Source organism: Anabrus simplex, chromosome 3 (genome assembly GCF_040414725.1).
Source record: "Anabrus simplex isolate iqAnaSimp1 chromosome 3, ASM4041472v1, whole genome shotgun sequence".
Classification (NCBI taxonomy): domain Eukaryota; kingdom Metazoa; phylum Arthropoda; class Insecta; order Orthoptera; family Tettigoniidae; genus Anabrus; species Anabrus simplex.
The window spans coordinates 467,481,896-467,508,780 of NC_090267.1; the positions used below are offsets into that span (position 1 = coordinate 467,481,896).

The window sequence follows — 26,885 nt, forward strand, 5'->3', positions numbered from 1 at the left end:
TTGTGATATAATTCGGAGTGATACTGTGTTAGCTGTGTTAATTGTTGCTGCTTTATGTATTTACGTGTTTGTATTCTGAATATTTTTTGTTGCTAGTTTATTTTTTTGGTAGTTAATCAGTGGCTATGTGTAAAGTTCTATTCTGTATTTAACATATTCATTTGTTGAGGTTATTGTCAGAAACTGATGATTTTGTTAACGATTATGAAATCTAATATTTATGGGCAATGGCGTGTTCTGTCTCAAATGCTGGAATTATTATCACGAGCTTAGGAACGGGTCAAAGTTAACTGAATTGCTTCAGGCCTACATGTTTTATTAAATACTCAGCCTGTATGAAAGGGTGATATGCCGCAGATGGAGGTAACTATGATAACGCAGCGTACTTTGTAGTTACTGCTTTCGCCACTCAAATGTCAGACTCCAACTCTCGTGGGTCCAACTATAAAGTCTACATTTTGATGGTCATGAATGGCTCAGTGTCTTACCTTCTGGTTTTCCAAGCAGATGGTCAAGGTTTAAATCTCAGCTGATTGCAGATTGGAATTTTTACCTCAAAAGTTATGTTGTAGAGGAAGGGCATTTTACCTAAAACCTCTCTCCAAAACCCAAAATGAGTTAGGGTGGCTCCAACAACCACAGAAATATCTAGGATTACCTGGAGAATGTTTTAAAAAAGTCTGAATTCTTCACTTTAAAAAAATTAAGAGACTGCTAAGTTATGAGCTAAATAGTATATCTGCTGCCACCTGTAAATGAAAATATTGCATATGTGAAAGGTTTCCACAATAATCTCGGAACAATAGGTGCCTTTCCAGCTGAATGTTGCAGTATCAAAAGACTATACTGTCCTTCAATCTAATTCAGTGCTGCTGACTGTAGATACTATGTATGGACTTAAAACTTTGCTTTTTCTTCAATAATTTCACTGCTACTTACTTTAAGTTATGTACTACAGAAAACAGTTCTCTTCCTTTAATAACTTTAGTAACTTTTTGTATGTATTAAATGTATTAGTTTATCTGAATTTCTCCCTTGAACATAGCCTTTTTAGATTCATGTGTTAGCTGTAAATGCATTTTGTAGAACTGATCGAATTTTAACCAAATATGAATTAGAGAAGGGGCTGCTTAAAGGTGACTTATTTTTACATTGTACTTGTGTGTCAGTGGTACCAACTTAATTACTGTTCAGTTTCATGGGGTGGACACTGGATTTAACTAATTTTCAAAGTCGATGATGCTAACCTTGACGCATGAAAAAGGACGCTGCTTCATGCGACTTCAAAAATCACATTTACTTTTATAGCAGACTCTATTTTGGCCATAATGCATAATGATTTATTATGAAAGTACTAGTAGAGAATCAAAATAATTTGAATGTAGGATAATCACTGCTTCATTACCTAAATGTCATCTATACTTTCATCCATTGTATTGCCCACTGCTGTTTGTTTCTGATTTCAAGAATATATTATTAATATACTCCGCACTGCTTTACGTCTAAATTGAATTTTCGGCCGATTTTAGCTTAGTCTGGTTGTTATGCACTGAAACATAGGCATCCAACCAATCCGAAGCTGCAATTCATATCGACTTATATCGGCAGAGTGTGATCTCGAAACCTAGTTGCCAACTCAAATATTTACGTTCACCGTGTGGTTAACCTATCTCGCTCAGCATGTATGGTACTTGGTACAGTTTGTGATCTTTTGTATTTTCTTCAGTAATTAGTGTTTTTCATATTAGTCTTTATCTGGTATAGTACAGTATAGCGTAGTTTACAGTTTAGCATGGCATAAGTTAGTACAATACAGGTTTAGTAGTTTGGTGTAGTTTTAGTTTGTCCATGTGTTGGTTAGTGTACTTAGTTCGTGCGTTTCAGTATGTCTTAGTGTAGTTCAGAAAGACAAGTGGCAAGAAGGTGAGTCTGACATCAGTGGAGTGTTCACTTTGAAGGCCGTAACCTCCTTGCTGTGTCAGCCATTAGCGGTGAATGAGTGTTATATCCTCATTCTATTCTTAATAATATATTCTTTTCAGTGTTGGATGTTAGTAAGTGTAGTTTTTGCGAATTTGTTTTCAATTCCGATTCATTAGCTTTTCTGAGTATGGTATTACATTTTGCAAGGGCTGTTTAGCGCGGTCGTGTTGCATCAGCTGTTCTCGTGGCAGTAGCGCGCTGGTAACAGAGGTAGAGCGAAGAGAGTCAAGCCGTGCAGAGTATAGGATATACATCTGCTCGTATGTGGACCAGGTTCCATCGAATTGGCACCTGTCGAAGGCAAGTTTCTTCTAAGAGGTTGAGCACATTTCTCTGCCCGTGAGGGTAGAAATGAGTGGTGCCCCTGCCTCAGGAGTTGTTCTGCAGTTTGAAGCTTCTAAAGCTGTAATCATCATGCAGCATGCATTCCAGAATCAATTCCTTGCTTCTCTCTCTCTGACTAGTTAAAACGGGAATAAAGTTAAAAATAGAACATTGTTTTATGTTCTCCCTGTAGTTGTTCATATAAGATGTTTCATTTAAAGTATTATCGTCAGCCTAGAATTGTGTATAGAAGACAATATTTTAATGAGTGCTCACTCAGCTGCACTAATTTCAGTTGTTCCACGTACGATCCTCTTTAAAATAGAAAATCCTGAAGACTAATGGTTACAGCTCATTATTTTTGTAATATGTTTTTCATTACTGTTAGTTTCAAGTTTTGTCATGATTTTTAGAAACTTTGACAATTCTCTTATGTAGTCGCAACAGTTTGTGGCTGTATGATTATACTGTGCTGGTATGCAAAGAAAAAGTTCCTTTTCATGCTCTGTCACTGCAGCTGCTGAGTTCTGTCTCGAACTGTTCTTTTTAGCTCTGTATAAGAGCTGCAAGTCATTCTGATAGCCAGATATTAAAATAAGACTCTTTTGATTGTCTTCTTCCCCTCTTTCCAACAACTTTTCTATCAAAAAATGTTACAAAGGATGTCGCTGTGTGTGAAGATAAGTTGTATGGATTAAATTTCAGGTATATCAAGTGACTAAGCAGCTTGCTCAGTTTACTACTGTTGAAGTGGGTCTTTCTGTTGGAGGACTAGATTTGAAAACTCAGGTGAGTTTTGGGTTCAAGGCATTATAGCTAGTGCTTATACATGTGTTTAGTATGACCTTTTAAATATAATAACAACATGCAATCATTGTATTTATAGGAGGGTGTCTTACGAAAGAATCCTGATATTGTGATTGCCACCCCAGGTAGACTGATAGATCATTTAAAGAATACACCTTCATTCAGTCTCGACAGCATCGAGATTCTTGTTCTTGATGAAGCCGACAGGTAATTTCTTCCATGCCTTCAGTCATTTTAATCATTTTGGAGTATTTATAATGAAAGATAACTCTTGTTAACTTCTATTAACAGTTAACCAGTCATAGTCTTAAGGTTTACCATGTACTGTTCGACAATGCTTGATTTAGGTCTGTGAGGAATGAAGAAAAGAAACCCGCTTGCTGCCCTGTAAATAATCTTCGTCCCTATAGAATGTAAAGGAAATTAGTCACCTATTATCAGTGCTGGATTGTAGATATTTATTGTGCATTACAGCATGTTTCTCATATCGGTGAAATGTGTTTTGTATGCTGTGATCATTTTACATTTAAAAATTAAACACATTCCGAAAGCTAACATTGGTTTTCTTGCATTGTGTAATTTGAGGTATATGCTCCTGGCTATTTCTTTTTCATTAACATTCATTCTAAGTAATCCATCTTTACTGTCTTTCTTTCCCTCCCTGCGCTACCTAAGCTAAGAGGAGTACGAGGACTAAACTTTCAAAACGAGTTGTATCTAACGTTATGTATAGTACTCGTTACGTAAGGCTATACACTAAAAGGCAAATAGCGCTGCTGTCAACTTCACTAGTTACCCCACATATCGAAATCACGAGACATAACTATCAACAAACTAACCTCAATGTAAGAATCAATAATGGAGGTTCCCTTACCCTATTAAATGATAATAAATGATCAATTAAGCCAGTTTTCAAGCTTAATGAGGAATTAAGACAATACACACACTCTCTCACCCTCATTCAATTTAGTGTTATACGAGGGTCGGCTCATAAGTCATGGCAACTATTTTTTTTCTCATGAACAGGAGACAACACGGAAGATCTAAGATATACATTTGGAAATATAGGGCATGTACTAATGCATAGTGCCTGAAGACAAATTCTGACTTCAGGAGATTTACATAGGCCATTGGTAAACATTGTTTTATTATAGTATAGACAGCAAATACACAAGACTACGTACAAAGGACAGGTCTCCACTGGGTACAGACCTTTGAAATAATCACCCAATGTTTCCACTGTGCATTGCCAGCGGTACATCTTTGTCCATGGACGCTGGATGGCTTGCGCAAGGCATATCGGCAGTTGATACTCTACCCCGTTTGAACGTCTCCACCCACCTCGCCACTGCTCTATAGGGCATGGCATGCACACCTAATGCTTCCTGTAGCTCTGCATGGCATTGGCATGCATTTCTGCTGCGGAGAACTGCTATTTTAATATACGATCGATGCTCCTGCTTGTTGACTTCCATTTTGTGACTCTCTCACTCACACACTGAACTTGGGGATATGCTTAGACTCACACTGTTGTTTACATACACCATCTGGTGGTATCATACGCAAGTACATACCGTATGTTTCCAAATGCATATCTTAGTTTTTCCGTGTTGTCTCCTGTTCGCGAGAAAAAAAATTGTTGCCATGACTTTCGACTTGACCTACGTATATTTCTACCTTTATTTTGATATACGCATTGCTATAACCATATTCTTCGATGTTTGCCTTGTGTAAATAATTCAGATCCCTTCTTGAAATTTGTTAGTATTTGTCGGACTGAAGAGAAGCCACGCTGTAATAATACACACAAGTACTGGGTGAGTTGGCCATGTGGTTAGGGGCGCACAGCTGTGAGCTTGCATCCAGGAGATAGTGGGTTTGAGCCCCACTGTCGGCAGGCCTGAAGATGGTTTTCTGTGGTTTCCCATTTTCATCAAGGCCACGGCCGCCTCCTTCCTATTCCTAGCCTTTTCCTATTCCATCGTCGCCATAAGACCTATCTGTGTCGGTGCGACATAAAGCAAACAGCAAAAAAAATACAAGCAAATATATTATATGTAGATATGCCGTAAGTCAATAAGAATACACAAAGGTTAAGTCTGCAAACCGTACCAAAGTTATGACAAGGCAAGGTTAGGTTAAGTTAGGTTGATAACGAAATTCCCTTCTATTTGAACTGAACTGATCTTTATAGAGGAGGCAATGTTGCTTTCATTTTTGGAGGAATTCTCGCAGATTTTTTTTTTGCTTTATGTCGCACCGACACAGATATGTCTTATGGCGACGATGGGATAGGAAAGGCCTAGGAAGTGGAAGGAAGCGGCCGTGGCCTTAATAAAGGTACAGCCCCGGCATTTGCCTGGTGTGAAAATGGGAAACCATGGAAAACCATCCTCAGGGCTGTCGACAGTGGGGCTCAAACCCACTATCTCCCGATTACTGGATACTGGCCGCAGTTAAGCGACTGCAGCTATCGAGCTCGGTAGCAGACTTTTCTTGCTTCTTATACATCCTAATCACCGGGCGAGTTGGCCGTGCGCGTAGAGGCGTGCGGCAGTGAGCTTGCATCCGGGAGATAGTAGGTTCGAATCCCACTATCGGCAGCCCTGAAAATGGTTTTCCGTGGTTTCCCATTTTCACACCAGGCAAATGCTGGGGCTGTACCTTAATTAAGGCCACGGCCGCTTCCTTCCAACTCCTAGGCCTTTCCTATCCCATCGTCGCCATAAGACCTATCTGTGTCGGTGCGACGTAAAGCCCCTAGCAAAAAAAAAAAAAAAAAATATACATCCTAATCGAATTCTATACATAAGTATTGGACGAAATAAGACCGTCATTAATAAAATGTTGCGTTTGTCATTTCACACCAGCTACATTATTAAATGCATTATTCGAACATGCCACAATTCTACATATGTAGTGTTACTCAAATAGATTTACAATCCCACAGAAAAAGAAAATATGCTTTAATTATACCCGCAAATGTAACGCTAGTGATTTTAGCAATATGACAATAGCAATACATATTTCTCGCAAATCACGAAATAAACCATGATTGTATAATGCCATTGTGCCAGATTTAAAGTAACTATAAGACATCGTATCGGCAAGTAGGGTCCTTAAACTGTACGGTTAGCGACACTGAATCGTACTCAACAGTTAGAAAATGACTAAAAATCACTACCTTCAGTATTAAAGGGGGAGAAAGAGTAAGGTTGTAAATTAGTGTATATGCTTACCTGTCAAGGAGTATAGTGAACATGAACATGATCTCTCCTACTGTGTGCAGTCCCCCTGCATGTTGCTTCCTCACCCCATGAACACAAACTTAACTGTGGTCATACCATAACTGAGTGATCAACTGGTTGTGCTGTTTGCATTTGGCTTCCTTATGAGCCTATAACATCATAACTGCTTTGTTCTGTACTAGCTACGAGGATGATATGTGCTATGGCTCAGCTGTTGGCTTTCAAACCACATGATCAAGGTTCAAGTCCAGATGCATCTTTGGGTGGGATTTCCATCTAAAAAATCCTGTGATGTGAGAATAAATGTTGTGGAATGTTTAATAAAATTGAAAATGTAGTCCTTAAAATCCATAAAATCTTGTGAGAGATAAAGTAAAATGTTCTCCTAAGTTGATGTAATTCATTTCCTCTTCATTCTTCCTCCTGTTGTTTAAAATGCAAAATTCTAACTTCAATTTTTTATCTATATACTAACTGATGTACCCGTGCTTCGCTACGGAATTCTACATTGTATACAGAATTCTAGGTTAGGCAGTGTACACATTGTGAGCAAGATTGTATTAAATTGCATAGCACTTAACGTTCCCCTAGAAACGCGACGGGGAAGTCGCCAAACGTCTTTTCTTATATAAAGACTGGATTAGGGAATTTTTGTTGTAATGGTAGGCCCCCTTGCCTACCATCAGTCACAATCAGGTTGGGGAGTTTTCATTATAATGGCAGACACTCACTCTCCACCTGCCTTTTTACATCCTCAGAAAGACCGTCTTAGTAGTTTTCCCAACTGAAATGAATATAGGTCACTGCAATAACGTCAGTAGGAATGGCGCGATTAAAAGCAGTGCTTTCATATGAAACACTTGATCAAGTGAAAAACCACACATTTTCTCACTTTTCAGGGTTGAATTTTGAGTTATTTAGTAAATTGTGGTGCTATAATTTGGAATAGGCCTAAATTGTAATTCTAGACCAGGTCATAATACTACTACTACTAAGTGAGCCTCTGCCTTAAGTATGCACACTGCTCATTGAAACCAGCGCGTCAGAGCTGGGATCGAATAGCTGGAATACTATGATGAACCAGTCTGTTACGTACCGGCAGTATCAGAAGAAAAAAAAAATCAGATAAAAAATTAGATGTATGGCTTTTCAGGCGTTTGTTCTATTAACCAGCATTTCATCTTAGGTCTGACACTAGACTCTTCAGAGTGGGATGTGTCAGACCCTACCCGCTGATGCTGGGGTGTATGCAGGTGAACTTATCAAAAGCCTATTTAAGAAGCACAGTCTGATAACTGCATACGGGAGATAAAACTCCACAATGGAATTAATGCCCGCCTAGCAATTCCGAATGGAAATTCTAAGTTCCCATGGAGGGAATTAGATATTTTTCCACCAATAGAGCATATCAAAAATTAGATGTATGGCTTTTCAGGCGTTTGTTCTATTAACCAGCATTTCATCTTAGGTCTGACACTAGACTCTTCAGAGTGGGATGTGTCAGACCCTACCCGCTGATGCTGGGGTGTATGCAGGTGAACTTATCAAAAGCCTATTTAAGAAGCACAGTCTGATAACTGCATACGGGAGATAAAACTCCACAATGGAATTAATGCCCGCCTAGCAATTCCGAATGGAAATTCTAAGTTCCCATGGAGGGAATTAGATATTTTTCCACCAATAGAGCATATAAAAAATTAGATGTATGGCTTTTCAAGCGTTTGCTCTATTAACCAGCGTTTTGTCTTAGGTCTTACACTAGACTCCTCAGAGTGGGATGTGTCAGACCCTACCCACTGACGCTGGGGTGTATGCAGGTGATCCCTAGGTCTCTGTATGTTTCACCTATCTCGAAGAGATAGATGTTTGTGCTATGCCGATACCGGTGTCTCGTTCGAGTCTCCTCTGTCGGCCTTTTGTGTTGGTCATCTGTAGTGTGTTTTGATGATTTGATTTAGATATTCTTATGTTGAATTGCCTAATAGGTAGGTTTTGGCTTAATTATTTTAGCTAGTTTTGTGGTGGTCATCCAACCAGTGGGTGACCACGTCGTATGTTGCTTAGTCCGTATGTGTGTTAGTTACTCCGTATGTGTTAGTTATCTGTATTTTGTAATACTTATGTGTGTGATATGTTGCCAGGGCAATGATACATTCAGTGGGCATGACCATCACAGCTATGTGTAGGTATCGGTAAGTGGTAGTGCTGGGTGGTCACCCATCCAAGCACTGTCCACGCCCAATGTTGCTGTACAGTGAACAGTGAGACAGTTACCGATGTATTTCGTAGTGACGACCACAATTTGTAAGATAGGTTTACAGTTTTGTGGGTGTGTGGATGTTGAGTTTATTGGCATCGTTAATATGCAGCATTAGTGTGTGCACTGCCTCGTCTCTGGAACCAGTGCTTCATCTTGTGCTAAGGATGTGTGATGTTATGGCCAGTATGGGTGCTAAGGAAGTGAGAATTTGGTGTTGATCTTACTCTTGGCTGCGGGGGGTGGGGGTCCATTTAGGTACTTCAGAGTCTCGGCTACTCGGTCCACCGAGGGGGCCCTGAATTGGACTGGATTTGGTTTAGAAGTAAGTTAAGGATAAGGAGTAATAAGTTCTTGTCGGGTGTGCTGGGGGGAGGGTTTGGGGTGGTAAGTAGTGGAAGGGGGGGGTGTTGGTTTTTGGTGTACAGTAGGCTGTGTTTGAAAGTATGTGAGTCTGCGATAGTTCAGTTTAATTGCGGATTTGAAGTAAGGACAACCAGGGAACGATGCTGAGTGATTGCCTTGGCAATTTGCGCAGGTCGCCTGGTCACGTGGTACAGTGCAGTCGCGGTGACGGTGGGGACCACCACAGCAGTTGCATCTGGTCTCGTTTTTGCATCTGGCAGCGTGATGATTGAGTTTCAAGCAGTTGTAACATAGAATGGTTAAGGAGGGATGAGGCGGACGAGATTGGAGTTTGTCTTTGAAATGTGGTGTGGGAAGAAGAGGTGTTTTGGGTCTGATTGGTTTTTTGGTTTGATTTTGGTTGGAGGGTAGGTCATCTGTGTTTGTAGGTTCAGTGGTTGGCAGCTGGAATGCGGTGTGCTTGGATTGGGTTGATTTATTGGTTCTATGTGGTGGTGGGAGGGGGGGAGGGACGGGTATTGTTTTGGGTTTGAATATCTGAGGCTTCCGGATAGGTTTGGTGAACTTGGTCTTGGGTATCTGGAGTTGCTTGAGTTTCCTGTTGTGGGATGGAGGGAGTTGTCTGAGAGGTGGTGCTTGTAGTGGAGTGGGATGGGTTGGTTTGGGTATATTTTGTCTTCAGGTTTCTTCTTTTGCAGTTGGCGTCTTGAATTTTTCTGGAATGTTGGTTTTCGCTGTAGACCCTGGGTGCGGTAGTTTGAGATGCTGCTTCTGCTGTTCGTGGTTTGATTTGAGATGTGGGGGTGGAGAAGGGTTCAGTTTGGGTTGCTTGGTTAGTGGTTTGAGCTGAAAGGATAATTTGCTGGTTTACGTCATTGTTCAGAGGGTTTATGATGATGGGGGTTGGTATATTTGTGTGCTCAAGTGCTTTCAGGATATTATAGATAGATTTATTACAGTGAGGAGTTACCAGTAGCAGGTTATTGTGTGACTCTTCAATAACCGCAATGTGATCAGAAAAGATAGGCATGAGGGTGCTTATGATGGTTTTTCTGGTCAGTGGTACCGGTTCTGGATTTCTCAGGTTGATTATGAGCACCTTGCATTTTGGAAAGACTGGGAAGGTGGTGTTCCCTCGTACACAGAAGAGTGGAGCTGTGTAATCAATTTCATCAGAGTGAACGTTGTTCTCGGTGTTGACATCTGTATCTTCCTCTCCGGTGCCGTCGCCATATCCTTCTTCTTCTTCTTCTTCTTCTTCTTCTTCTTCTTCTTCTTCTTCTTCTTGCAGTGGCTGGATGAGAGGTGGATGGGGTGATGAGTCAGGTGAGGAGGGGGAGTAGGTTGGAGAATGATGGCGAAGTGGGCTGGGGGTGAATTGAAGTGCCGGAGGTGGTGTTGTAAGTTGTGGTTGGAGTAGAGGGGCGAATGAAGTAGGCTGGCAGTGAGCTCAGTCTGCCAGTTTTGCTGTTGGTTCATGGTGTTGTAGTGGAAGATGTAGGTGTGGAAGGTGAAGCACTGGTTAGGTCAAACTCTTGTTAGTACCGGCGTGAAAGGTGTAGTTTTCCCATGTCGCAACGGGACAAGTTCCGAACCAGTGACCGCACTGAGGGCTCTGACAAAATTTGCTTGGCCTGCGTATACGGGGTTTACAGGCTGACTTGGTCTGCCTTTACTCTTGGAAGGCAGTTGGTAATTGTTGCAGTTCAAACAGGCTATTGCAGGTGGCCTGCCTGCAGGAGCTGCTGGCTGGTGATCGTTTCTTGGCAGGTAACTGGGTTCGAGAGCGTAAGGGGCTCTCCGAAGGTCTAGTAGATGGCGGCGAGGAGGCTTGCAGGCTGGGTGCAAGTATCATGGCTGTCGCTACTAGGCTCTCCAAGGTCTGCACTCTATGAGCGCTGGGCAGAGAATCATGTATGCAGGTGAACTTATCAGAAGACTATTTAAGAGGCACAGTCTGATAACTGCATACGGGAGATAAAACTCCACAATGGAATTAATGCCCGCCTAGCAATTTCGAATGGAAATTCTAAGTTCCCTAAGTTCTAAGTATTTATTGATAGGACCACTAATAATATAAATATTTGAGATTTAAATTTTAGGCCTTCCCCTAAACTGCCATTTCACTCAGCGTCAGTAAAATTATTTATAGCCTAGATTGTAGTGGCTCATCCCCCGATTTCACATACCGATTTTCATTAAATTCTCTTCAGCTGTCTTCTCGTGATGCGTGTACTTACAGACAGACAAACAGAAATTACGGAAAAGTAAAAATTGCATTTCCTTGTTACTATGGACATGACCAATATAGAAATACCATTCTTTTCAAATTCTGGGCAATGTACGGACAAAACTCTTGGTTGGTATATTGTTGGTATATTTGAGGTTAATAGACTCGAAAACTACTGAACAAATTTGACTGAAAATATCACAATTTGTTCTTATTACTCCTGGGAGGGTGTATGAGGTGGTTTGAATGAAATATGATGGGTAGTTTTTTATAATGAGTGATTAAGGAATTTCATGTAATTAATTTAATTGCAAAGCCGCACCAATGTTGGATCGACTTGATGAACAGATTGTTGCTAGGCGGCAGCAGCTTACACTGTTTCATTATAGTCTGGCAAGAAATGCTGTATGTAGGAGAATGGGAACACACCACCGTTTTATGAGCCAAATTTGGTACAAATATGACTTGCTACGTGGAATAAATAGGGTGGGGGCAAGACACCCTAGGGTAGGGGGTAAAATGTAAAAGTATTGTATCGTGTCCATAGTTTTCAGTGTCACTGAGATTGACTACGACACTCAAGATGCCATTTAAGTCAAATTTCATCCCGAATAGCACCCTTAGGAATGGGGTTTGATGGAGGTGAAATAAAAAATGACCAGTATTAATGTAGAATCCATAGTTTTTGGAATCGGTGAGATGAATAAGTGCACTCTAGATATCGTTATAACTCCAAGTTCAGCTGCATTGGCATGGGGGTGAGAGATGGTGGTGGTGATTATTGTAAATATCCATAGTTCATCATGAATTTCTATCAACAAAAATAATGTTATCTCATCAGTATGAGCTATCTTTCATTTTTCCATATTTTTCTTCAATGAATTATAGATTCTGAATTACATATAGATCATCCTTTTTATAATGCAAAAATAAATAAATATACAAAGGCAGGAAGACTTCTACCAGATTTTGCTAGGTTTATACAGTAGAAGCCCGTTATAGCGAGAATTCATAATGGCGAAAAATTTACTCGCTATAGCGGATTGTCGTTATATCCAACTTTTTGTAAAAGTTGGGAAAACCCCCATACACATTAAAATCAGTATGGAATGGCAATCAGTTTATTCAAAACTTGCATTTTAGCAGATAATATCCACACTACGGTTTACTTGTTTGTTGTTTTTCGAAATCCGATACTACATGAAAGTGTGTGTTTAATTTCATTCTGAAAAATATATTACCTATTTCTCCAAATACAAGACGACCCCCACTTTTTCCCTTCAAAAAATGTTATAGTCAGGCTTAAAAAGTGCTTTGTAAAATCATACGAATGTCTTTCTTATACAGTACGCATTTTTAGACTATTTGTAGACGCCGAACATTGGCTTTAGTTACGCCGTATATATCACTATCCACCTTTAGAAGTACCAAAAACAACATCATGTTATTCGTTACCTAGCAGCAAGTGTATTCCTTGCCTAGCAATGATTGTAAATTATGCTGCAATCCTTCAAGAACCTTTTTAACCTCAAGATCTAATATATTGACTTCAAAGCTTGCAGCAAGAGTGCTCAAGAATGTCACACTGCTTATGATCTCTACAAAAATGATCTTCATTAAAAGTGTTACATTTCACGTGTATCCTTCAGTTCTTTCAACACTCACAGCAAAAGTGTAAAAACTACATGAATTTCAATTGTTCACTTCTTCAAGAAAGTGTTATATGTGTTTAATGTGGGGTTTTTTTTTTTTGTGTGTGTGTGTGTGTGTGTGTGTGTGTGTGTGTGTTGATAATTGTATACTTCTTGCCATATTTTTTCTCTCGGCTGATGATGACATAGATACTTGTTGAAACCGGTCCCTAGCCAAATTAAACATGTTGTGACATAATTTTGTGCAACAGTGTAACATTGTATTGAATAGGTGGAACCTCTCTTTTTAACATTGTGACCGAAGTCAATACCGAAGTATGCTTTTAATTTGACAAATTCGATTTGCAATTTGCCTTGTTTTGATTTTTCTAATTTTATTATTATTATTATTATTATTATTATTATTATTATTATTATTATTATTATTTCTTTTCTGAGATATTTCCGTTTCGTGGCTTTCCTTTCTGAACTTTGCTGCCGTTCATTACATTATTGTGGGATGTTGCCCTTGGCTTGCTGATAAGATAATGGCTTCTTATTGTATTGTGCATTGTTGCCATAGGTTGTGGTGGTAGTGATTACTGAATGTTGTGACATACTACTTTATTTATGTTATATGCTTGTCAGTGTATTTAATATATTAAATTTGGTCATGGTAATGCATTTAACTTGTTTTAATGGATTTTTTAATTTATTGCTGGTCTCTTGTTTTTAAATTAATTTTTTTTAATGGCGTCGATTCTTGTTTATCTGTATTTCCTTATTGTTCCTTTTGATTTATTTACGTTAGTGTTTCCATTGCATGAGTTAATATTTGGTTTCATTTTTTTGCGCTTCAGTGTTCACTAAGAGCTCTTTTTTTTTTTAAACCAAGTTGTAATTATTTCTGGTTGGTTAAGCCTGCTGGCTATTTTGATAAAACATATTAATCTGGTTGAAAAAGCAAGTATTTTATAAGTTGTTCTAACTAGATTACTAACTAAAATTATGTAAATTAATTGAATAAAATATAGGGACGGCCATACCCAGAAATTGTGTACATGATACGTATCTAACTTCTGTAAATATTAAGAGTACTCATAATTTTAAAATTTTCAATACTGAGCTCAGAAGGTACCATAATTGTGATGTTCAATCTAATTTGCAGCTTTTGTTTTTCTGAATTTTAGCCTTCTCTTATTCTGATTCATTTTATTGTGTCTGAAGACATTTGATTTTAAAGGTCATGTTATTCAAGAAGTTCTTTCAATCTTTGTAAAAAGTATTTATTTAATTTCTGTTATCAATTTAAAATTCAACCTTAATTTCTTGTCCACCCACCTTTTAAATTATTTTTATTTAGGTAAAATTTTTGGTCCTTAACTATCAAGGTGAGTTGTGTTATTTTAATTGAAGTGTTCTAATCTTTGTTTGCCCAAGATTCACCCTCTGTTGAGGGTTTGCCCAGATTCAATCGATTCCCAGTCCTGCTCCTTGTGTTTTGGTCGAGGCCTACCCTAAGTTGTTGGCATGATTTTGTGCTGGGACGGCTTCTAGGCTTTCTTGTGGTGGTGCTGGCAATCAACACTGTGTGTTTGTGGTATTATGCCTTCATTAGTTTCATTGTCCTTGTGATCCAGTTTCTTTATGTCACAATGGTAAAATGTCCAGGTTTCACATCCATATAGTAATGTCGTTATGACATTATATATACCAAACTAATGGTGTACCAAGCTGGCTGGTGATAATGTAGCATGAACCCGCTTCCCCAAGTCGAACTACAAATGAGGTGCCTAATATCAAACATGGACATGCGCCACCTATATTAAAAATGAGTTAAGGATTGATCCTTACAGCATTTTTAATGCTCTCTCTGAATTAGTGGTCCGTGTCTTTCATAAACGAATATTTGTACGTAATTTTTAACATAGAAATATGCAGTTTCTTTCATAATCGAACACCTCCAAGCATAGTTTATGTCAAAAACGGACATGACCGTTTCAGCCAATCATATTGCTACAAGTGACATCAAACTGTTATGGTGACCAGAGAATTTTTATCGACATTTTAAGTTAAAAAAAAGAGGAGGACTGTTTTTTAATGTCCTATGATTGCCAAAAGAACCTCGTTTTGTCAAAATTAAGTGATCAGTCGGCTTATTGTTCCAGACAACTCTACTGTTACAATCTGTCTGTTGTAATAGGGACACCTCAAAGCAAACTGTGCCCTGACAATGTGTCTGTTTATACGTGGCTGGAGAATGAGGGAAAGAAATCATCAAACGAAATAGCATCACTTCAGTCAAGTTGATTGCTGATGGCTGCGCTGGCCAAAATAAAAACATTAATTTGTTGGCGATGTGTGCAAAGTGGCTTACAACGTATGCACCATCCTCTGTTGGCGAGTAAAAACTGGTAGTTCCAGTTACTGGACACTCATATTTGCCTCCAGATAGGATTTTTTGACTCATTGAGAAAGACCTTAAGAAGATGACGACCATAGTAAGTCCTGATGAATATCTTGAGGTGTTCAAAATGTACGGCACAGTGAAAGTGATTAGACAAACCTTAGAACCACTGAATTGGAAAGAACAAGCACCGATTTATCTGAAATCTGCTAGTCAACTTCATTTCAAGATTTCACAGTGTAAAAGAATTGTACTCAGGAGCACGAAAAGAGGCAGTGTTGTAGTTAAAGGTGAGGTAGGCTACTATTTGAAAACAAGTTTTGAGCGTAAGATCACGAAAGCATGACAGGTAAATCTAATGTTAATGAATCCTTTATCTACTGATATTGGCATGAATGTAAACCCACAGAAACAAAGATGTTGACAAATTACTAGGAAAGCACTTCGGAAAAGATTGGAAAGGAATGCTTCTCTTAAGTGGTATGTCGAAGTCATCAATAAGAACATTTGTAGTGAAAATGAACAAGCTGTTAATGATTATTTATGAATATGATTGTTTTGAAGACCCTTGTGGTGAACCAGAGGTTATTTGCCCAGAAATACAGTGAAGCAAGAACTGAAATGAATGTTAAAAATGTTAACAAAATATAAGAATAGCCTTATTTCTTTCATATTTTAATTATATTTCTTTTAAAATGGAAGTTTACTTCCGTGTCATACTGCAACTTTTTTTTTTTTTTTCAAATATTGGGATAGTTCGTTTCAAAAGTAGACAATTACATGGATGTTTGTATCAAAAATGGACAAAAACCAATCTCGGTTTCAGAAGTGGACATCGTCATATTTGAACGTGTTTTACATTGACTTAGACTGAAATTCGTGTCAACCATGATTTTCTTGTTCATAGGGTTAGAAATATTACACACACAAAAATTTTCACACATGTAACGGGGGTTTAACATAGAGAAACAAAAATGTGGCTCTACTGAAAAATTAACAAAGTGGCTTTTGTCCATGTTTGATACTAGGCACCTCAAATATTCAATGGGGTACATGTCGTTGCTATTAGAGGGCCATGTTATTAAAGCAAATCTATTGTCATGTTCCTCGAACTAGTCCTTCTCAATCCTGGCAGTGTGACATAGCACATTGTCCTGTTGGAAGTGGCCGTCACCATCAGAGAACACTGTTGACATGAACAGATAGACTTGGTTCCTAATAACTTCTATTTCACACCAGGCAAATGCTGGGGCTGTACCTTAATTAAGGCCACGGCCGCTTCCTTCCAACTCCTAGGCCTTTCCTATCCTATCGTCGCCATAAGACCTATCTGTGTCGGTGCGACGTAAAGCCCCTAGCAAAAAAAATAATAACTTCTAGATACGGGATAGCTGTTAGGGATTGGTGTATTGGGATAATGGGCCCCAGCGTGCCCCATGAAAACATCACCCAAATCATCATACCTACACCACTAGCCTGTCTCCGCCCAACTGTGCCATAGCCCTTTCAGACCTGAAAGAAAACTAGCGGTGTGAATTTTTGTTCATATGTCAAAATCTGACTAAAATGCTCTTAAATACATATATATTTTTAGTTTATTGTACAAAACGAAATTAACATCTGAGAAAAAGCACCCCCACAATTGTGCATGTCAGGACTTAATTCACTACTTACAAAAAAGAAAAATTATCTCAGTGAAAATACGTATGTACATGATCAGATATTCTATTTTACAGTGTGGAACAATTAAAATCATTGTTCAAACACAAGTATACATTATATTTTTTACACTGAGGACGAGTTTTGCTTTTACAGCCCTTTTGGCAGCAGCACCTTTTTGTCAGATCTAAAAGAAAACTGGAGGTGTAAATTTATGTTTGTATGTCAAAAATTTACTAAAATGTTCCCAAATACATGTGTTTACAGTTTATTTTACAAAATAAGAACTATTGTCTGAAAAACAGCACCCACACAATTGTGCGTGTTAGGACTTAATTCACTACTTACAAAATAGAAAAATTAAAAAAATTCAGCTCAGCACATGTGAATATACACATGTACATGATCAGATGTTCTATTTTACAGTATGGAATGATTTTAAACAATTAAAATCTTATACATTACATTTCTCACGTAGAATACAAATTCTGCTTTCACAGTGCTTTTTGTGGCAGCACCCAGCACTCCTGCATGAATTGCCTGTAGTGAAACCTAGCCCGCACAATTGTGCATATCAACATTCAAAACCTCATGATATTACGTACAATGTTATAAGTTCACAATTTTTCGTTTGCTAAACAATTTACACACTTCATAGATTACATTCATATGAATTAGATTAATATGAATGCAATAAATAAATATTTACTTTAGGCTTTATTTCAAGTATTTAGGTTGTGTGTTTTCCCAGGATGGTAATATAGTAAGTGAGATTGAATCAAGGTGTGGTAAAGCTAATGCAGTGAGCTCGCAGTTGCGATCAGCAGTATTCTGTAAGAAGGAAGTTAGCTCCCAGACGAAACTATCTTTACATCGGTCTGTTTTCAGACCAACTTTGCTTTATGGGAGCGAAAGCTGGGTGGATTCAGGATATCTTATTCATAAGTTAGAAGTAACAGACATGAAAGTAGCAAGAATGATTGCTGGTACAAACAGGTGGGAACAATTGCAGGAGGGAACTCGGAATGAGGAGATAAAGGCTAATTTAGGAATGAAGTCGATGGATGAAGCTGTACGCATAAACTGGCTTCGGTGGTGGGGTCATGTGAGGCGAATGGAGGAGGATAGGTTACCTAGGAGAATAATGGACTCTGTTATGGAGGGTAAGAGAAGTAGAGGGAGACCAAGACGACGATGGTTAGACTCTGTTTCTAACGATTTAAAGATAAGAGGTATAGAACTAAATGAGGCCACAACACTACAACACTAGTTGCAAATCGAAGATTGTGGCGACGTTTAGTAAATTCTCAGAGGCTTGCAGACTGAACGCTGAAAGGCATAACAGTCTATAATGATAATGTATGTATGTATGTATGTATGTATGTATGTATGTATGTTTACTGCTTCCCGTTACCTTGCCAATGAACTGCATTTTTAAACTCTTCTTCCTGCCCCCCGGTGGCCAAGTGCTAAATAAAAACAACTGAAGTACATGGTACATGTCCCACACAATCACTGCAGTCCGGTCTAGCGCCAAGAAAACGTCAAATGAGCTCAGACATAAATAAAATACGAACCCGCACAATTGTGCATACACGGTCTGAAAGGGCTATAAAGCTACATACACACACACACGAGGGTTGATTAACCACTAAGGCCGGTTCGACGTACCACAAACGGCCAGTGCAGGCGGAAGTAAGATTGCGTATTACTCATATAACGCTGCTGCTTCAAAGGATTTGTTTTCACCTTATGAATCGAGAAGTTATGTGCTTTCATACCATCCCTGTTTCATGTCTGTCTGTCTGTCTGTTAGGTCATCAGCCCATAGGCTGGTTGGATCCTCAAATAGCACCACCAAAGGTTATGTGGTTATAAGGAAACCCCAAAAACCAATGGCAGAACCAAAATGAGGCGTACTAGGCAAGATGAGGAGTGAGGTACTTTGCCATTGCTTTCCTCACTGGGTCAGAAAGTACTATTGCAGCACGACTGACCCTATGAGCAGCACCTTTAATAACACTCAGATGCACCAGTCATGCTCTGAATGTCATTACTCAGCACTACCCATACCCCAGCAACTTCCATATTGTCACAGCCATGGATGTTGACTGGGACTGCGGTGGAAGCTACACTTTACTCTGACCTGTGCCAAGAGATGAATGCAAAAGTACTGTATCCATCAAGAAATGACAGCAGGCAGCCCTGTTTCATAATTGGAACTAATACGAAATTGATCGATATCTGTTGCTTTTGAATCATATCGATAAGGGATAGAACGTGAGAAGCGCTCTATTTAGTTTCAAGGTATTTGCTTTGCAAGGTGTCGCGTCCTTTCCTGTCATCTCAAGACTGTTTTCTGAACTATATCTAATTTGAAAATTCTTGCCACTTATGAAGGGGAAGAACTAAAAGCAAATACTGTGCAGATATTTTTTTGCTTTAGAAGCTAGCGGTTACTCAGTCGCAGAGGAAAGGCTGGGCCGTCTCATTCTCTTACAGGTGCCGAGATTATTGGTTTGATAGATGACAGTGGTGGAAGTGATGTATTAGGAAGCGATATTTTCGGTAGTGATGCAGACAGTGGTGACTGTGCACAGCAAGAGGTTACTGAAGAAGTGGCAGACAGTGCAGATGAAGAAGAAATAGCTTCAGGCATCATAACATCGTCCGCTGTTCAGTGGTTGTGGCGGGAGGTAGATGTCGTCATGAGCACACAATTGTTATAATTGTCCATCACTTTGTATTCTTCTGAAAGGAAAGGGCGTAAATGTTGCTGTCACCCTGTTGTCATCACAGCATTGCTGTATGGTTGTGAAACTTGGACCCTTTAGCGACGTGACTTGAACAGCTTGAGTGTTTCCACCAAAAAAGCTTTGATCCATCCTTGGATCAAGAGGGAAGACCATGTAACCAACATTGCTGTTCTTGAGAAAGCACGTGCCAAGAGCATAGAATCGTCCATCACTGGATGGATTGGCCATGTTCGTCGGATGAGTGATACCAGATTTCCACGCCTTATCCTGCATGGTGAATTTTATTCTGGCACCAAACCTCGTGGAGCCCCCATGAGGCGCTACAAGAAACAGCTTAAGTACACTCTGAAGATGACAGGTCTCAATCCACAAACCTGGGACGCACTTGCTCAGTACTGTACAATGTGGTACCGGACAATTCCTGCTGTTTTCAATCTGTTTGAAGGGGAATGATGCAGATATGAAGAGGCCAGGAGAGAAGCATGAAAACTCTGTGCAGCACAACCACACCCTCCTCCAACAATTCTCTGCAGTACTGATTGACAACTTTTTCTCTGTGCTGGAATTGGTCTGTGCAACTATCAAAGTACATCCACAGAAAGAAGGGAATTGATTGGCAGAAGATAATTACTCAGAAACGAGTTAAAGCCGCCGCCGTCGACATTAAGTTCATAATGTTGCGGGCAGATAGGTGCATCAGTGTAGCCGTGATCACGATCCTTATGACTGTTGTCCGATGACAGCAGTGTGTACTGTAAGTAACCAAAGTCTAACAGCATTTGTACACCTTAGTTCATGTGACTTTGATCTTATTCCCAAAGTGAAGAAACCATTGCCTGGCAGACACTTTGCCAACAAACAAGACACTGTACGAGTATTTCAACGTGAGGTAGTTCACATTGGTGAATCTCATTCAGAAGACGGTATTTTCAGCCTCATCTATGGCAACGAATCATAAACAACTTAGGAGACTACTTTGACGGATGTTAAACTGCTTGTACAATACATATGAAAGGTTGTATACAGGTTGTATGAGAATGAAACAAAACAGTGATTTCAAAATGCCATATTTCTCCAGTTACCTTACTACAGATTGCTGCACCCTTACCCCATGTGATGTCACCTTTAAAAATTTCTTGTGGTACACTTTCAAATGTAATTAGTACATTTCCTGTGTTGGAGCTTTTGCGAGAGAAAAAAGTAGTTTCCGAATTACCGAGCAAGTTGGCCGTGGAGTTAGGCGTGCGCAACTGTGAGCTTGAATTCCGCAGATAGTCGGTTTGAACCCCACTGTTGGCAGCCCTGAAGATAATTTTCTGTGGTTTCCCATTTTTACACCAGGCAAATGCTGGAGCTGTAACTTAAGTCCACAGCCACTTCCTTCCCACTCCTAGCCCTTCCCTAACCCTTCGTCGCCATAAGACCTATCTATGTCAGTGCAACGTAAAGCAGATACCTGTAGTAAAAAAAAAAAAAATATATATATATACTTCTGAATTAAGCCTTGTATTAATATTGTATAAAACTGTATCCATAAATATCATCTATGTAAGACCTAATGATTTAACAATATTTCATGTGTGAAATATATACTTCTAATAAGATTATTCTTTATTTCTTTTTTCAGAATGTTAGATGAGTATTTTGCTGAACAGATGAAGGAAATTGTAAGGCAGTGTTCTCGAACTAGACAAACACTCCTCTTTTCTGCTACCATGACAGAGGAAGTGAAGGATCTTGCTGCAGTTTCACTCAACAAACCTGTAAAGATCTTTGTAGATAATAATCAAGATGTGGCTAGTAATCTTCGCCAGGAATTTGTGAGGTAAACTCACATGTATAAAAATTTATTGGTTGTATTGTGTAATTATGAATCACAATTTTTTGGTACCTTCATCTACAGAATTTTATTTCAAATGCACAAATATTGACTTGCCACAGTTTTCAGATTTGAAATAATTTATTTGTTTATAATGAAATGTGTCTTTTTTTTTTTTTTTAACCTGCTAGAAGATCTGGAACAAATACTGGTGACACATTTTGTCAGACTTAATCCATTGGCTTATATTGATGAATGCCACTCATACAAAATTATTCAGGCCCTAAGATACTTTGAGGAATGGACCTCATAGTCTTCTGTCATTAATTTTTGGCCTTTTATTGGTTCAAACTGCATCCAGGAGGTGCTAAAATATTCAGTATGGTAGTGGGACCTATACCTGTAGACACACAGCCTTAATCATAAATAATTATAAGGCAGGCATTTATACAAGTGGAGACACATGCTTCCCCTAGTGTACCATCACTGGGTTATCCTACATAGGAGGCTTATAGTGGTGTCTCAGTGGCGTACTAGCCGCCAGTGTCTTGGAAAGGTGTAGCAGTCCGACTGATGAGCCCACTGCTACACTTGGTGCGAAACGGTGGTAATTTCACAATTGAAAAGACCTCAAGAGTGGAATGTTATTTAATTATTTTGTTTCATGCTGCTTCTGAACGTGCCCATTAATCTGCATATTGTTTTACGCATACTCTAGTCTGCATACTGAGAGGCAGCCAAATCTTTGTGTGAACATGAGGAATATTCCTGCTGATTTCTTGAAGGATTCAAAGGAAATTGGAGACTGCCTGATGGATAGTTATAGTGATACTACAGACAATGATCAGAATGTATGGTTGTATTAGCATAAACGTAGCAGCAGTAATAAAAATCAATAAAAATAATTCTGCAAGTGGAACGGAGGATGCAAGTAGACCTATTATTGATGTACCCATGTGTAATGAGACATGGCAATGGGGATGCATGGGGTTGGGAACATTCTATTAATTGGTGTGAGTAGTATAAGTGAAGAGGATTGGGAGAAGTTTGATATTCTGAATGTAAAACTGAACAAACTTAGTGTATTTTGTGAAATAACGAGTGACAACTTTTCTCTGTGATGGTTGACTTTTAGATTATTCCAACAAATTTTGAACAATATTAAGCATGCCACATTGCATTGTAAGATAGGTATTAAGTGGACTTTCCTTGACAAAATATTAAATAGATTTTTTGGCGTATTTTTTCCTTAAAAAATAAGTAAGCCAGTGTGTTAAAATGTTGAAATTTCTTCCTATTCTCTTCCTGATTTTGGAATTATTTTTTAATTAACCCCAATTTATTCTGCATATTGTTGGGTAACATTTTGCATGAAGCTAATAGAGACTTTTGCTGCAGGATCCGCAGTGAACGAGAAGGTGATCGCGAACCACTTTTGGCAGCACTTGTATGCCGGACGTTCAGAGATCATGTTATGGTGTTTGTACAAACCAAAAAACAAGCACATCGTCTGCACATTTTGTTGGGTCTCTTGGGAGTCAGGGTATGTTATGAATTATGTCATCTGAACACTGAAAGGCATTACAATCTATAATGAAGATGTATGTATTTATGATGTATATGTCTTGTTTCTGAACATTAGATGCAAAAAAGAAGAAATAACATTTTGTAAGCTATTTAAAAACATTTTAAGAATATTTCATATTACTCCTTGTATCCTTGCTAATGGCTTGAGGTTCATATTTGGGAGGAGCCATTAGAATGAACAATGGAAAACTTAAAATGATAGCTTTGGGTTGATAGTAAAAAGAATGCCTATTCACATTTTAAGGTTACTAAGGTTACTACCTCCAGAATAAACAAACCCAATTATTCAGCATTAACAACATTTCCTATTTTATTGTTAATTCCATTGCCAAATAGTTTTGTGAATCACTAAATCAATGAAGAACATTGTATTTCTTTTTCTAATGAGACCCAAAAGTTGCTGAATTATAAACAAGTAGCTATTGCTTGTGGCTTGATATATTCAGGAATTGTATATAAAAAATGCCTCCAACACACACCTCTCTGTTGTTCAATTCAGAAGAAAGCTATAGAGTGGCTATCTTCACCAGGAGCTTGTGTGGTCGAGATTCCCTCTGTAACTTGTTTGCAGCTTGCTGTGCAATTCTTGCTTTCTGTATGTTACCTGCCATACAGCACAGGTTAGACCTTTCCCTAAGCAGGACCATGACTATGACAAAAAGTAGTCTAATGTTGATGAAGAGTTAATCAGAAACAGAAGAGGTCAGCAAGAGAGTTGCATACAAAGCAGGAAGCCTGCTGGCTGCCAGGTTGCTATTAGTGCATGCAGTTAGAAGAATACACCAGTAACCAGTAGAAATTGCAGCTTTGTGTGTTGCTTACTGACTGAGAATAATCTTCAGAAAGCTATGTTTTCCCTATGATAAACAATTAAAGTACCCCCTATAACATTAACAACAATATAAAGAGGTGCTTACAGAATGAAACTAAGCCTCTGAATGAGCTGGAGATGTGCACCTTGCCTTTTAACATGGTCATCTGTTCTGTCAAACAAACATGTCTACTTGTTCGGCAATATATTTACTGAATATTTTTAGAGGCTGTATCTTGAAAGCTATTCATTTGAAATACATCTCGTAAAAGGTCTTTTCATCATCATTACTGTATATACTTGCCTATAACACCCCCTCACCTGTAAACACACACAACCCCACCCCTCCCTTAATTTTTTTGACTATTATCAGGGAGAAAAAAATAATCAAAAACAAAGCTGCAAAATATATTTCAAGTGACCAGGTGGCAAGTGCAACATTTCACTTAATAGTAAAACCCATGCTTCTGCACCAGCTGTGCTATAGCCTTGGCTACTCTCCCCCTATACCGTAGATTTCTTGATGCCCTTCCAGCTTCTGAACTCCACATCCTGCGCATTGGCATGTAGTCGTAGTGTGTAATTGAGAAACATCCGGTTCACGAGCAGGAGTGAAAATGAGCAAGAGAACAGGTTTTACAGTATCCTTCAATTTGAATATTAAATCATGCTGCAGAAAATGGAGTGAGAGCGGCATGTGATTAGTTATTGGCATAACCAGAGAGACCAATCATTAAAAAAAAAGACATCTAATTCCTTCTGTGGCGTGAAGAAAGAGAATACAAAAACGTGGACATAAAAGTTCTTGAGTGGGTTAGAGAAGCAAGAGACAACGAAACATTGTAAATCATGAAATGATGCAGTTTAAAGTGCATGAAAATTCACAAAATCATGGTAATGTGTGCTGTGGTTTGGGCGTGGTATTTAGTCCTGTGACCAGTCGGGTGTAGTGATGCAGGAGGGGGCTGATACAAAACTGTTTAAATGTGCTAACATAATGTTTAGCATAAATAAAGTTTTCCAACTTGTTATTTTGCTTGTTGATTTACAGATGCTAGATGTTCCTTTTACTGCTTTTAAACCATGCCCCCAACCTTACATATATTATGTGAAAATTTCATCTGTTATCCTTGCCCCTACTTTTGAAGTTGAACATTGGGGGGAAAAAGAAGGTGTTATAGGCAAGTAAATACAGTAATTTTTTACTGTTGAAAGCGATGTTAATACTCTACTACTGGCTTACTAGGCCTATTATGGATCTTTGCATTAATATTTTGTTATGCACTAGCTGGTAAATCATCCATTTCCTCATGTCAGTAAGTTTTATGGTTTACCCGCCCATACTCGGGAGGTGAATTGCAGTGGTTACCCACTGGGCGATGGTGTCGCCACATCCCTACGTCTATCAGACATGATTAGAAATTGGGAGTTACCTACGAAAGCAAAAATCATGGTATATAAATCATATTATTTGCCAATATTGACCTATGGATCAGAATGTTGGACTTGAACAAAAAGGGATCTGAGTAGATTACAAGCAACAGAGATGTGCTTTCTGTGAGGTATCTTGGGTAAAACGAGGAGGGACAAGATAAGAAATGAAACAATACAAAACATGGTACAGATCAACCCCCTAAAAGAAACTATGGAGAGAAATAGGCTGAAATGGTTTGGCCACGTCAAAAGAATGGGACAAGAAAGATTACCAAGAAGAGCTCTGGAATGGACAGAATTTGGAAGAAGACCAATTGGAAAACCACGAACAAGATGGAGGGATCAGATGGAGGATGACTTAAATTGGAGAGAGGACTACAATGGGAGACAGTGATGAACGATAGACTGTGGGATAAAAAGAGAAGATAGGAAGAGGCTCTGTGAACAACCTGCATAAGCAGAAACTTATCAAGAAGAAGAAGAAATACAGTCAATTGAATTTCTAACGGGGTAGATTATTTTCAGGAAGTTTCTCAGGCTTTTGCCGTAATCACGCAAACATTTTTAGTGTTCTATAAATGGTTAACACAGAAAGCATAAAAATGGTTATTGTGAGCTATCTGTTGGAAATAGATGTGTACTGTACTTCTACTAATGTTTTTGTGGAAGTAGTTAAGATCTAAAAATCATCTCAGCTCTTTGCTTAACTGAATTATCAATTGCGGTATGGTGGCCTTTTCTTTTTTTTTTTTTTTTAATTCTTGTTTTTAGGTTCTTCAGTCTGCCTAAACGAATTTTGAATAAATAAATTTAAAAACTACCTGAAAATGAAAATGTAAAACGTATGGTAACAGACGTATACCTGAAAAAGAAACAACTTAGGGTAATTAAAATAGAATAACAAGTTTCATTCTTGAAAGAACATCATCAGATTCTATCAAAACACACTCAAAAATATTTAGAAATGTGTAAACATTTTTGTTTATTTCTATTTAAATTCTTTAAAATCAATATGCAACTGTAGAGTTGAATTCTTTGGACATATTTGAAGAATGCCCGATGACAAACTTGCTAAGAAAATTTTTAACCATTTCAACAAGCCCAATAGGAAAGGCAACCCTTACGACAATAGGTTTCTTAACACCAAGAAGGATCTACAAAAAATGAACATCATGGATCAAGATGTCCACAACAAAACTACTTCCAGAAACAAGGTACACACATTTGGGAGGTTCCTAGAGCCAGAAACAATGACCTAGAAGAAACAGCATTGGACAGCTTAAAAAAAAAAAATAAAAAAAAAAATTGAAAATTAGGGGAAAGAAAAGGGAGTGTTATGAACCATGTCACCAAAACGTTTTTACTCACATATAAGAGAAGAATTGACCCTTTCTGACTGTAAAGTCATTTAAATTGTTATCACATGAATTTGAAGATGAACAAAAAAATGACCCTTGTAAATGTGTATGTTGCAACTCTTAGAAGGAAATAAAGAAACTATCCTATATAGTATTCTTCTTCTTTTATGACCACATAGGATCACTTTAGTCAGTCTGTCGTTCAGGT

General features: G+C 38.5%; 1 protein-coding gene across 1 annotated transcript in view; it reads left to right on the forward strand.

Moving 5' to 3' along the window:
• Rs1 (Dead-box helicase Rs1) overlaps positions 1 to 26,885 on the forward strand; it is a 117,822-nt gene that overhangs the window by 24,772 nt on the left and 66,165 nt on the right. The window contains exons 6-9 of the mRNA XM_067144654.2: positions 3,013 to 3,096; positions 3,194 to 3,321; positions 21,296 to 21,493; positions 22,886 to 23,030. Coding sequence (XP_067000755.2) covers positions 3,013 to 3,096; positions 3,194 to 3,321; positions 21,296 to 21,493; positions 22,886 to 23,030 — 555 coding nt within the window. The remainder of the gene's footprint in view (positions 1 to 3,012; positions 3,097 to 3,193; positions 3,322 to 21,295; positions 21,494 to 22,885; positions 23,031 to 26,885) is intronic.